Here is a 13672-nt window from a genome sequence, read left to right as displayed (position 1 = left end):
AACAAACTATGAAACATGATTTTTTTTTTCTAAATTTTCCACATTTTTTTGTTTGTTTAGCAAAAAATAAAAACCCCAGCTGTGATTAAATACCACCAAAAGAAAGCTCTATTTGTGTGAAAAACATTATAAAAAATTTAATTTGGGTACAGTGTTGTATGACCGCGCAATTGTCATTCAAAGTGCGTCAGCGCTGAAAGCTGAAAATTGGCCTGAGAAGGAGGGGGGTTTAAGTGCCCAGTAAGCAAGTGGTTAAAAAATGATTTTTTACAGGAGATATCTATTACTATTTACCACCAAATGGAGGCCCAAATTTCAGAAAAATCTAAAATAACCAAAGTATAATTCACTTGAATACACTAAGTAGTTGCAATGATATGTTCAGTTTTACTAACAAATTTGCAAAATTTGTAAAATTGCGTTCAGATGTTACGTTTTTTTGTAGGGCAAACAAAAAGATGTTTGTTTTACTTTCAGCCATTAAGGGGTTGAATATATTCTAACTAAAAATTGAAAGTTCTCCTTATTAGATGACAGGGCTCACACTCACAAGCTAAGCAACCAGTATAGAAACCAGCAAAAGGACAAATATGGGAGTACAGCGTGGAAACAATTTTTTTTTATCACTTACAGGGCTAAGCTCGGTGATGTCCCATTCTAAATATTCAGCTACATGCATCATCTGGGAGATTATACATTCCAATTCCTGCAAAACAATCAACAAAAATAAAAGAAAAATAGAAATTCAAATATTGCTACTACTATAAAATATTGCTTCTACTGTACTATAAAATATTGCTACAACATATAGAGTGGATATAAAAAGTCTACACACCCCTGGTAAAATGTCAGGTTTCTGTGATGAAAAATGAGACAAAGATAAATCATTTCAGAACTTTTTCCACCTTTAATGTGACCTATAAACTGTACAACTCAGTTGAACAAAAAACTGAAATCTTTTAGGTGGAGGGAAGTAAAAATATAAAAAAAATAATAATATGGTTGCATAAGTGTGCACACCCTTAAACTAATACTTTGCTGAAGCATCTTTTGATTTTATTACAGCACTCTGTCTTTTTGGGTATGAGTCTCTCAGCATGGCACATCTTGACTTGGCAATATTTGCCCACTCTTCTTTGCAAAAACATTCCAAATCTGTCAGATTGCAAAGGCATCTCCTGTGCACAGCCCTCTTCAGATCACACCACAGATTTCCAATCAGATTCAGGTCTGGGCTCTGGCTGGGCCATTCCAAAACTTTAATCTTCTTCTGGTGAAGCCATTCCTTTGTTGATTTGGATGTATGCTTTGGGTCATTGTCATGCTGAAAGATGAAGTTCCTCTTCATGTTCAGTTTTCTAGCAGAAATCTAAAGGTTTTGTGCCAGTATCGACTGGTATTTGGAACTGATCATAATTTCCTCTACCTTGACTAAGGCCCCTGTTCCAGCTAAAGAAAAACAGCCCCAAAGCATGATGCTGCCACCACCATGCTTCACGGTGGGTATGGTGTTCTTTTGGTGATGTGCAGTGTTGTTTTTGCGCCAAACATTTCTTTTGGAATTATGGCCAAAAAATTCAATCTTGGTTTCATCAGACCAGAACACATTTTTCCACATGCTTTTGGGAGAATTCAGATGTGTTTTTGCAAAATTTAGCCGAGCATGGGTGTTTTTCTTCGCTTCCGTCTTGTCACTCTACCCCATAGCCCAGACATATGAAGAATACGGGAGATTGCAGCAGCTCCTTTAATGATGCCATAAGCCTCTTGGCAGCCTCCCTGACCAGTTTTCTTTTCATCAATTTTGGAGAGATGTCCAGTTCTTGGTAATGTAACTGTTGTGCCATATGCCGTGATGGTGACTGTCTTCACTGTGTTCCATGGTATATCTAATACCTTGGAAATTCTTTTGTACCCTTCTCCTGAATGATACCTGTACCTTTTAACAATGAGATCCCTCTGATGCTTTGGAAGCTCTCTGCGGACCATGGCTTTTGCTGGAGGATGCGACTAAGAAAATGTCAGGAAAGACCTACTAGAACAGCTGAACCTTATTTGGGGGTAATCAGGGGCACTTTAAATGATGGCAGGTGTGTACTGACTCCTATTTAACATGAGATTGTATGTGATTGCTTAATTCTGGACACAGCTACATCCCCAGTTATAAGAGTGTGTGCACACTTATGCAACCACATTATTATTTTTTTTTTTTTTACTTGTCCCCCCCCCCCCCCAAGAGATTTCAGTTTGTTTTTCAACTGAGTTGTACAGTTTTTATGGAAAAAGTTCTGAAATAGTTTATCTTTGTCTCATTTTTTTACGTCACAGCGTAACAACCTGACATTTTAACAGGGGAGTGTATACTTTTTATATCATCTGTATATATCTTTATTGTGTTCATTAAAATATTAACTTAAACAGATTGCAGAGTTTCAAATGCCAAAGTGTACTCTAAAATGCAATGAGAGCCACCAGTAAGAAATATTTATTATTTTTCAGGCTGAAAACATAAAACTGTAATAACAGAGATGCTGTAGATACACAGCTTAACCCAATTCTCTTCATTCTCTAGCCTCTCAGTGGTGGTGAGCTATATACCGACAACTGATTATTGTTGGGTTGACTATGGAAACCTATTTTCATAAGTTAATGTTATCTAAAATGCAGTGGTGGCTGGTGGGGTATTTCTGGGGGGGGGGGGAGGGGACGGCAAACAGTGCACCCCCCTGTCGGGTCACCCACATAAACAACCCCTCGGACAGTTCTCAGTCCTGCACTTACCTCATCTATAGTGCAGACGATGCTTCCCCTTGCTCCTCGGCATCACGGCGTCTCCTCCTCCCTCCTCCTCCTAGGCTACTTTGAACGCTTCTCCTTTCGGCCAAATGGGAAACGGGTCTCACGACCCTCTTCCTGATTGTCCAGGAGGAGAATCAGTGTAGCAAGGAGATGTGACTAGAATTATTTTGGCTTCTTTTTTAATGCATATACAGTCAGGTCCATAAATATTGGGACATCAACACAATTCTAATCTTTTTGGCTCTATATACCACCACAATGGATTTAAAATGAAATGAACAAGATGTGCTTTAACTGCAGACTTTCGGCTTTAATTTGAGGGTATTTACATCCAAATCAGGTGAACGGTGTAGCAATTACAACAGTTTGTATATGTGCCTCCCACTTTTTAAGGGACCAAAAGTAATGGGACAATTGGCTGCTCAGCTGTTCCATGGCCAGGTGTGTGTTATTCCTTCATTATCCCATTTACAAGGAGCAGATAAAAGATCCAGAGTTCATTTCAAGTGTGCTATTTGCATTTGGAATCTGTTGCTGTCAACTCTCAATATGAGATCCAAAGAGCTATCAGTGAAGCAAGCCATCATTAGGCTGAAAAAACAAAACAAACCCATCAGACAGATAGCAAAAACATTAGGTGTGGCCAAATCAACTGTTTGGAACATCCTTAAAAAGAAAGAACACACCGGTGAGCTCAGCAACACCAAAAGACCCGGAAGACCACGGAAAACAACTGTGGCGGATGACCGAAGAATTCTTTCTCTGGTGAAGAAAACACCCTTCACAACAGTTGGCCAGATCAAGAACACTCTCCAGGAGGTAGGTGTATGTGTGTCAAAGTCAACAATCAAGAGAAGACTTCACCAGAGTGAATACAGAGGGTTCACCACAAGATGTAAACCATTGGTGAGCCTCAAAAACAGGAAGGCCAGATTAGAGTTTGCCAAACAACGTCTAAAAAAGCCTTCACAGTTCTGGAACAACATCCTATGGACAGATGAGACCAAGATCAACTTGTACCAGAGTGATGGGAAGAGAAGAGTATGGAGAAGGAAAGGAACTGCTCATGATCCAAAGCATACCACCTCATCAGTGAAGCATGGTAGTGGTAGTGTCATGGCGTGGGCATGTATGGCTGCCAATGGAACTGGTTCTCTTGTATTTATTGATGATGTGACTGCTGACAAAAGCAGCAGGATGAATTCTGAAGTGTTTCGGGGAATATTATCTGCTCATATTCAGCAAAATGCTTCAGAACTCATTGGACGGCGCTTCACAGTGCAGATGGACATTGACCCGAAGCATACTGCGAAAGCAACCAAAGAGTTTTTTTAAGGGAAAGAAGTGGAATGTTATGCAATGGCCAAGTCAATCACCTGACCTGAATCCGATTGAGCATGCATTTCACTTGCTGAAGACAAAAGGGAAAATGCCCCAAGAACAAGCAGGAACTGAAGACAGTTGCAGTCGAGGCCTGGCAGAGCATCACCAGGGATGAAACCCAGCGTCTGGTGATGTCTATGTGTTCCAGACTTCAGGCTGTAATTGACTGCAAAGGATGTGCAACTAAGTGTTAAAAAGTGAAAGTTTGATGGATGATTGTTAATCTGTCCCATTACTTTTGGTCCCTTAAAAAGTGGGAGGCACATATACAAACTGTTGTAATTCCTACACCGTTCACCTGATTTGGATGTAAATACCCTCAAATACCCTCAGACTTCATCATATATGATATATATATAGATATATATAGATATATATCTAGATATATATCTATATATCTAGATATATAGATATATATCTAGATATATATCCTTTTTTTAGCCATAGTTCCAATTTTTTCATCATCAATCATCATCATCAATTCTTTTGGTCGGTAAGTAGAGCTTGGAATTGTCCTGGGAATTTTTCATGGCTTTCTTTTTACATATGTGCCCTCCAATTCTCCTTGCTGCAAAGGCCAGTTATAGGTAGGGGAAGTGGCTAACTTTTTGTCAATTTTTTTTCATCGGTATACTTTTTAGATGCTTCACATTAGATCAGCAGGAATGATGGTAGGTGCAGAAAAATGTGTTTTTGGCAAGATTTTAAAACATGAAATCAAACTGTAATTTTGGACACTTACCGTGCTGTCAAGGTAGCCGTTCCCATCTGTGTCATAAAGTCGAAACATAACTAAAAAAAAATAATGACAAAAAGTTACAAAATGTTACCTTACAAATATATATAATTATTAATTAAACCGAATGACTGAACGCTTAATTGATTCATTGAATAATACCATCAGTGTGGTTTGAACATTCTGAAAGGCAGGCGCATTGTCAGGGCTGGGCTCAGCCCTTCTTTCTCAGAGCTAGCCGCTCAGCTGTCGGCTAATAGCCAGCTCCTATCTCTCCACAGTTACTCAGCTGTTGATGATCCTGCTCGTCAGTCCTGCCTACTTAAGCCATCCAGTCCAGAGAATCTCTGCCTTCGCCTTGGTCAACATCAGAGACATTCTCCTGCGTTCCTGTTTAAAGACTGGCTTTGCTGATATCCCTTCTGGCTCCAGATCCTGCTTTCTGTTCCACTACATTGATCCCTGACCTCTGGCTTGGCTGACTATCTGTTCCGGTTACTGAACTTTGGCTATGTTTTGACTACGTTTGTTCTTTTTACTTTTATTATTAAACAAGTGTGATTTAACTGTACTTCTGTCTCGGTCTGATTTCATGGTTTCTGACACACAGTTTATTTTCTCCATTGCAGGTGGCGCTTAACCGCATCGGCTCTGCAGCTGGAGAGCAAGTCGGGAGGAACATGGTTCCTCTATGGTTTCCTGGGTCACCGCAGAATTGTTCTGGTTGGATGCTGTTGCCCCATGTCACTCTGGCAGCCATCTTGGGTCAGGCAGAGCCTATTTAAGGCCCTGTCCCCTGGGTTTAGCGCACTTCATCTAAGTGGGTAGCGCAGGGAAAGGTACCCTGTCTGTTAGGGACAGTTCTAGCGGTAGGGAAATGTTCCTGACAAGGAGGGAAAGCTTAGGGTCACATCTTCTCTGGGAATCTTCCCAATCGGGCAAGAAACAGCCAGGCCGCATTGTGCCCCTTGCTACAGACGTTGTCATTCTGGCTAGAACCCACTTAGTTCACATTGCTGTAACTGTGAGTGCACCTGGTTGGGCAGTCTTCCCACCAGGAATTTTATGAACTGTTGCTGCATTGCTTCAATGCAAGTTTTTTGTTGTACCTGACTGTGTGAATTATTGCCGCCACACAGTGCTGCATCCCACCTACAAGCTGCTGGCTCTAACTACGTTGTCCCATAATAGTTCACCTGCTTCTAAATGTGGGAATTTTTTTTACTTGGCAGAGTCATTTGGCAGGTTTGTCATTGCTTTGGATGGCAGAATGCAGCTATGCCCGGGCACAGTGGGGAGGGATCTACGGAGCGCTGACACCACTTCTTTTTATTATTCTGCGCTGCTGTATCATATGACAATTCCTTTTATGCAACTGGAATTAGTGCATTCAATAGGTGTGAATGTGGGCAGGTTCATTAGGTTTATTCATTACAATCAGCAGCCTGGGGGAAGAGTGGGCACAGCAGCCCTTAGTCTTAAATACACTCAGAATTTTAGGGACACTGAACACTGGAACATTCAATGACAGATTTCTGCTGCTTTGTTTGGAAAAATAAAAACATATTTGTTAAAGGTAGGAGCTGACTTTTATAATACTAATTAGAAATGTTTCCCTGGGGTATGAGGTGGGCCAACAGGAAGGTGAGAGCTCAGGAGGACCCTCTCTGAACTAGTCATATTCTCTAGCAGTCAAGCCTTTTTCTATGCAAATAAAATAAAGCAGAGGTGGGGGAAATCACAGAAGTGTGTCAATCTCAAGACCTGGATCACCTGCTGGTGGCACTGTGGTTCACAGAGCGGAAGGTTGTAGTTCTAGTGTCCACCAGCCGGTGTCTTCCACCCGTCATCAGATCCCAGTAATCAATCTTCACTTGATGATGGCTGTTGGGAGGGTATTTAGTTCCTCCTCTGCTATTAAAGTGGTTGTAAACCCTCACAGACCACTTTGTGCTACAGGTAAGCCTATAATAAGGATTACCTGTAGCTACCCAGGATATCTCCTGAACCTGCACGGTTTAGGAGATATCCCCTGTATTTGCATGTGCCGACGTCATCGGCACATGCGCACTGACACAAACTGAAGCAATGGCACGTATGTGCTGTTGCTTCAGTGAGTGTGCCGTTACCGCGCGCATGTGCGGGAGTGACGTCATCGCGGCTCCAGCCAACCACAGCGCCGGAGCCGCGGTACCCGGAAGTAACCCCCAGGAGTGATGTCGGCCGCCGGAGCGGTGTACAAGCACCGCAGCGAGTGCTTTGATCTCAGGTGAGTATTACATAATGTGCTAGTATGCTATGCAAACTAGCTCATTATGCCTTTGTCTTGCAGGTGTTAGTTGTGTTTTTTCTCAAAGTGGGTTTATACCCACTTTAACTCTTGGTTCAGTGCTTTGTCTGATAGCCAGATTCATGCTTGCTGAGTTATCGTGAGTCTAATTCCTACCCGATCTTGCTCCTACCCTGCATCCTGTACCCTGCTGCATCAGATCTGCTCCCCTTGTTCCTGATCCCAATCCTGGTCACCCCTTCCTGACTGTTTCTTGCACCTCCAGTTTACCCTGTTGATCCAAGCTCCCCTTTTGTTTGTATAGGACAGCACAGTGGCTAAGTGGTTAGAACTTCCGCCTAGCACCACTAGGGTCGTCGGTTTGAATCCCAACGGCATTTTATGTTTTTTACTATAATGAGGGCCTGTGCCCTGCTATGGTTCAGAAGATGGGTGGCTGCACGCTTGCCCCTCCCTCCATTTACTGGCATGGGCCCAGTATGGCTCTGGGGGTGACCCAATTATTTTCAACTTATTATTTTTGCATTGGGTTCCCTCTTTAAAATCATACCCCAAAAGTCTCTTATGGAATTTGAGGGGGCGGGGATTAGGTTGCTGAAGTAAGTTGTACACATCCTACAGGTGCACCACATCACAGCCAGGTTAAGGGCATCCCCCAGACATGTTATTTAAAGGAAACCTGCATTTTTAATGTCAATATCGATTTTAGCTGGCCTCATAAAATAACACACAACATATCCATTAGTAATTGATGTTTTATATTGGGACTTTACAGGTGCTAAATCTAATATTTAAAGTATTTAACAAAAATTTAAACATATCATGCCTTTTTCTTACAAGGCCGAGTCAGGGCTAGAGCTATCCAATCAGCAGGGAACTTTCCCGAGTGCAGAACTATAGGTCTGACTCAGAAGGGGGCATGCAAGACCTCTGTAGAGAGACCACTGCTTCTCCACACCGAGCAAGGGTCCCGTTCTGCAACATGCTGGCAGGGGAAAGGCTTTTCTACTAAGGCTGCTTTCTAAATAAAATTAATTTTAAGTTCACTTTTTGTTTTGATCCACCCAGAATATATTTAGCTGAAATTTCCACCGGCCTTAGCATTGTCATCCTAAACTGTTTAGAAAAGCAGCTTCAACGGTATTCTAATTAAGGTCCCTTGTGTCAAGTGTTGCTGGGAATTACAGTATTGCACAGCTTATTAACCTTCAGGGATGTCAGGAGGCCATCACCAAACCCATGACATAGAAAGAAGGTGATTGACTGTGTTTTTGGAGAAAAAGATGTCAGACGTTTCCCGCAATCTGAATGCAGATACTGAATACTGATGACAAAGTTGATTCTAATGACAAAGCTGATGTAATTATCTAATTTATCCACTAGAGTGCACTGTTCTCCCATAATAGTATTCTTGGCATCTCATACTAAAATTGAAACCATTGGAATATACACAATATTACCAAAAGTATTGGGACGCCTGCCTTTACACGCACATGAACTTTAACTATTTAAGAACTGGAAGATTTTCCCCCTTTAATGACCAGGCCATTTTTCGCTTTAACTGACAATTGCGCGGTCGTACGACGCTGTGCCCAAATAAAACTGACGTCCTTATTTTCCCACAAATAGAGCTTTCTTTTGGTGGTATTTGATCACCTCTGTGGTTTTTATTTTGTGCGCTATAAACAAAAAAAATCGACAATTTAAAAAAAAAAAAAATCTTTTTTACTTTTTGCTATAATAAATACAAAATTTTTTTTTAAAAGTCATCAGTTTAGGCCAATATGTATTCTACATGTTTTTGGTTAAAAAAAAAAATCGCAATAAGCGTATATTGATTGGTTTGTGCAAAAGTCTACAAAATAGGGAATCGATTTATGGCTTTTTTATTATTTTATTTATTTTTTTACTAGTTTACTAGTGATCAGCGATTTTTAGCAGGACTGCGACATTGCAGCAGACAGATCGGACACTTGACACTTTTTTGGGACCAGTGATAATTATACAGCGATCAGAGCTATAAAAATGCACTCATTACTGAATAAATTACCCAGGCAGGGAAGAGCTTAACACTAGGGGGGAGACCGAGGGGTTAAATGTGTGTCCTAGGGAGGTGTTTGTAGCTGTGAGGGGGAGGGGACTGACTGAAGGAGGATAGAGGATCCCTGTTCTGTCTCTCAGTGGAGTGATTGCGCGTGGCCGGCCCACATTGCAGTCGCCGACCACGCACATCAGATCCCCCACTGTGCAGCGGACGCTCGCTGGGGCCTGCTATAGCTGTTTAAAGGGCCGACGTACAGCTACGACGATTTGCAGGAGCGAGCCGACCTGCCGCAGTATAATGACGGCGGCTGGTCAGCGAGTGGTTAATGACATCCCAGTCTTAGTCCGTAGGGTTCAATATTGAGTTGGCCCACCCTTTGCAGCTATAACAGCTTCAACTCTTCTGGGAAAGGCCGTCCACAAGGTTTAGGAGTGTGTCTATGGGAATGTTTGACCATTCTTCTAGAAGAGCATTTGTGAGGTCAGGCACTGAGGTGGACGAGAAGGCCTGGCTCGCAGTCTCCGCTCTAATTCATCCCAAAGGTGTTCTATCGGGTTGAGGTCAGGACTCTGTGCAGGCCAGTTAAGTTCCTTCACCCCAAACTCACTCATCCATGTCTTTATGGACCTTGCTTTGTGCACTGGTGCGCAGTCATGTTGGAACAGGAAGGGGCCATCCCCAAACTCTTCCCACAAAGTTAGGAGCATGAAATTGTCCAAAATGTCTTTGTATCCTGACGCCTTAAGAGTTCCCTTCACTGGAACTAAGGGGCCAAACCCAACCCCTGAAAAACAACCCCACACCATAATCCCCCCTCCACCAAATGATTTGGACCAGTGCACAAAGCAAGGTCCATAAAGACATGGATGAGCAAGTTTGGGGTGGAGGAATGTGATTGGCCTGCACAGAGTCCTGACCTCAACCCGATAGAACACCTTTGGGATGAATTAGAGCGGAGACTGCGAGCCAGGCCTTCTCGTCCAACATCAGTTCCTGACCTCACAAATGCTCTTCTGGAAGAATGGTCAAACATTCCCATAGACACACTCCTAAACCTTGTGGACAGCCTTCCCAGAAGAGTTGAAGCTGTTATAGCTGCAAAGGGTGGGCCAACTCAATACTGAACCCTACGGACTAATGCCCCGTACACACAGTCGGACTTTGTTCGGACATTCCGACAACAAAATCCTAGGATTTTTTCTGACGGATGTTGGCTCAAACTTGCCTTGCATACACACGGTCACACAAAGTTGTCGGAAAATCTGATCGTTTTAAACGTGGTGACGTAAAACACGTACGTCGGGACTATAAACGGGGCAGTAGCCAATAGCTTTCATCTCTTTATTTATTCTGAGCATGCGTGGCACTTTGTCCGTCGGATTTGTGTACACACGATCAGTGTCGGAAAATTTTATCTCCTGCTCTCCAACTTTGTGTGTCGGAAAATCCGATGGAAAATGTCCGATGGAGCCCACACACGATCGGAATTTCCGACAACATGCTCCGATCGGACATTTTTCATCGGAAAATCCGAGTGTGTGTACGGGGCATAAGACTGGGATGCCATTAAAGTTCATGTGAGTGTAAAGGCAGGCGTCCCAATACTTTTGGTAGTATAGTGTATATATACATATATATATATATATATATATATATATATATATATATATATATATATATATATATATACACACATAAAGTGTATATTGATTGGTTTGCGCAAAAGTTATAGCACCTACAAACTATGGGGTATATACTGGAATTTTTATCTATTTATTTATTTATACTAGTAATAGCGGTGACCAACAACTTATAGCGGGACTGCGATATTGCGGCAGACAATCAGATACTAACTGGCACTTTGGTATTTTTGTGGGAACAAAAAACCCGAAAAATATAAACTGAACAATTGAGGAAGAGATGTGACCTGGCACAACTGGCAAAGGCATGCCCCCATCCCTAATAAATGGATTTATATGGGAAAGAAATAGTTGGGACTTTGCATGGGGCATGTCTGTGTGAGGGATTGTATATGCAAATAATAATGAAATTCAGATGGTAAATTCTTAATTCAATTCGATGTCACAATCACATAAGATATATGTGATTGATAGACACACAATAGGTTAATACATAATAGTAATGATAATAATAATAATAAAAATAATATTAGTAAATTAGTTAATCTGCTATAGGGCAGTCATTAAGTGGTTAAAGGGACCACAACCCAAATAGTGAGGAAATATATCTCCCGTCTTGGAATCATACCTGGTGCCCTGTACAACATTTAACAATTTGCACAAACATTAACATGCATAATGTAAAAATGTAAAAGTGCAGGATTCGGGTTTTTTTGTTTTTGTTTTTTTTTACAGATCTGAACGCTGCTCTAGAACAATGGTCTCCAAACTGTGGCCTGGGGGCCAGATGTAGCCCTTTGCTTGCCTATACCTGGGCCTTGGGTCACTATTCCTCCCACTGATATGAGACACTATTCTACCAACTGACATCAACAATGGGGCACCATCTCTCCCGCTGACCAGGAGTGGCCCGTCCATTAAGGGCGCCGCCCCCCCCGTCCGTCGCCGCCTCCCCTACTCATGCGTCCCGCCCCTTTCAGGACACCGACGCATGGACTCCAATGCAGAGGGGCTGTTTTTTTAAAGCACCGATTAGAGCCAGAGGCTCTAATAGGCTCAAATATAGAGTGGGTTCGGGTCTCTGTTGTAACACCGATCCTCCTCCCGGCCAATCAGGAAGCGGGTTTTGACACAGGACACCCGATTGGCTGAAAGGACAGGCAATCCTATTGGATGCCTAGAAGGAGGAGGGGAGGAGCTGGAAGCCGCCATGGAGCAGAGGACTCGGAGCTGAGCCGCTGCACCACGCCACCCACCACCGACCACGATGGGGTAAATGCCTGGACTAACCGCCAAAAAGCGACGAGGTTGGGTGCCGCTCGGGGGGATGGGTGGTTGTTTGCCACCCCCACCAAAAAAAAAAAAAAAAACAACACCAGCCGCCACTGCTGCTGACACCAACATTGGGGTACTATTCCTCCCAATGATACCAACGATGGGGCGCTATTCCTCTCAATGATACCAATGATGGGGCACTATTCCTCTCAATGATACCAACGATGGGGCACTATTCCTCTCAATGATACCAATGATGGGGCACTATTCCTCTCAATGATACCAACGATGGGGCACTATTCCTCTCAATGATACCAACGATGGGGCACTATTCCTCTCAATGATACCAATGATGGGGCACTATTCCTCTCAATGATACCAATGATGGGGCACTATTCCTCTCAATGATACCAACGATGGGGCACTATTCCTCCCAATGATACCCAATTTGACGATAGTTACTCCCACTGATGCCAGGAAAATTTCCACTCCCGCTGGCCACAGTCCAGCCCCCCTAAAGTTTGAAGGACAATAAACTGGTCCTTTGTTTAGAAAGTTTGGACAACCCTGCTCTAGAATATGGACCAAAGGGCTGCCATGTGCATGGGTACATTGGCTATTCTAGAGCTGCATTCAGAAGCGTAAAGAAAAAAAAATTAAAACGTCTGGTAGTAACAGCCTGGTCATGGCGAAGATACAGCACACATAACATTTGATACTATCATAATTAAGTGCAGTGCTTGGTGCGGTAAAGTAGTAAAGTGACAATGCCGCCTCTAATCTCATTAATGAAAAATGTGTTTTATGTTCACTGAGCTTCATATACTGACACTCAAGCTTGTCCTCCGGCCTTCCTCTCTCCAGCAGTGATAAGTAACACACGATGTCTTTCAGCTGAATCATGTCAGGTGGACGCAGAGACACCGGGGATGAAGATCGGGATGAACTGTTACTTCTGTAATTCATTCGAAGACCTAGAAAGAGAAAAAAATCCAGCTTAACAGCTCGGAAATGTAGAAAGCATTGACAGCAGTCATGAATTCTCCTAGAAGGTTCGGAACAGTAGATCAAAGATTGACCTGTAGACTCAAAAAAATAAAAGATAAAAGCATTCATATAGAAGATGTGATATTTGACATTTTGTAACTTTTTTGTATTACTGTACTAGCTGTTCTGACAGACAGGACAAGGTAGTAGATTGACCGCATACTGATGATGGCTTTTGAAAAACCTTATGCCTTGAAACGTTGTCACCGTAAATTTGAACTAAGATGAGACAACCAATATGCAGAAGTCACAGTGTATCCCTTCGAACATAAGGTTAAGTGAACTTGGTGATTGCAAACTGGCTAGGACAATGTACCAGGAAATCCAAAGGAGCCCTTAGGACATTGGTTGTCAACTTATGAGATAAAGGGGGCCTCAAATGTGACCCCTGACTTTTACCAAAGGGCCACACACAATGGTCAATATATGTAATACTTGAGAAGACTGTCAGAAACTGC

The 13672-nt window shown here is 42.5% G+C and overlaps 1 protein-coding gene across 1 annotated transcript in view; it reads right to left on the bottom strand.

The window, feature by feature from the left end:
• The window catches only part of DGKB (diacylglycerol kinase beta), an 804956-nt gene that overhangs the window by 543124 nt on the left and 248160 nt on the right, over positions 1-13672 (bottom strand). The window contains exons 7-9 of the mRNA XM_073629524.1: positions 12998-13141; positions 4925-4974; positions 632-706 (exon numbers count right to left, since the gene is read on the bottom strand). Of these exons, the coding sequence (XP_073485625.1) occupies positions 632-706; positions 4925-4974; positions 12998-13141 (269 nt within the window). The remainder of the gene's footprint in view (positions 1-631; positions 707-4924; positions 4975-12997; positions 13142-13672) is intronic.

This window comes from Aquarana catesbeiana, linkage group LG05 (genome assembly GCF_042186555.1).
Source record: "Aquarana catesbeiana isolate 2022-GZ linkage group LG05, ASM4218655v1, whole genome shotgun sequence".
Classification (NCBI taxonomy): Eukaryota; Metazoa; Chordata; class Amphibia; order Anura; family Ranidae; genus Aquarana; species Aquarana catesbeiana.
Note: the sequence above shows the minus strand (reverse complement) of the source record. Positions and strands in the feature narration are given on the sequence as shown.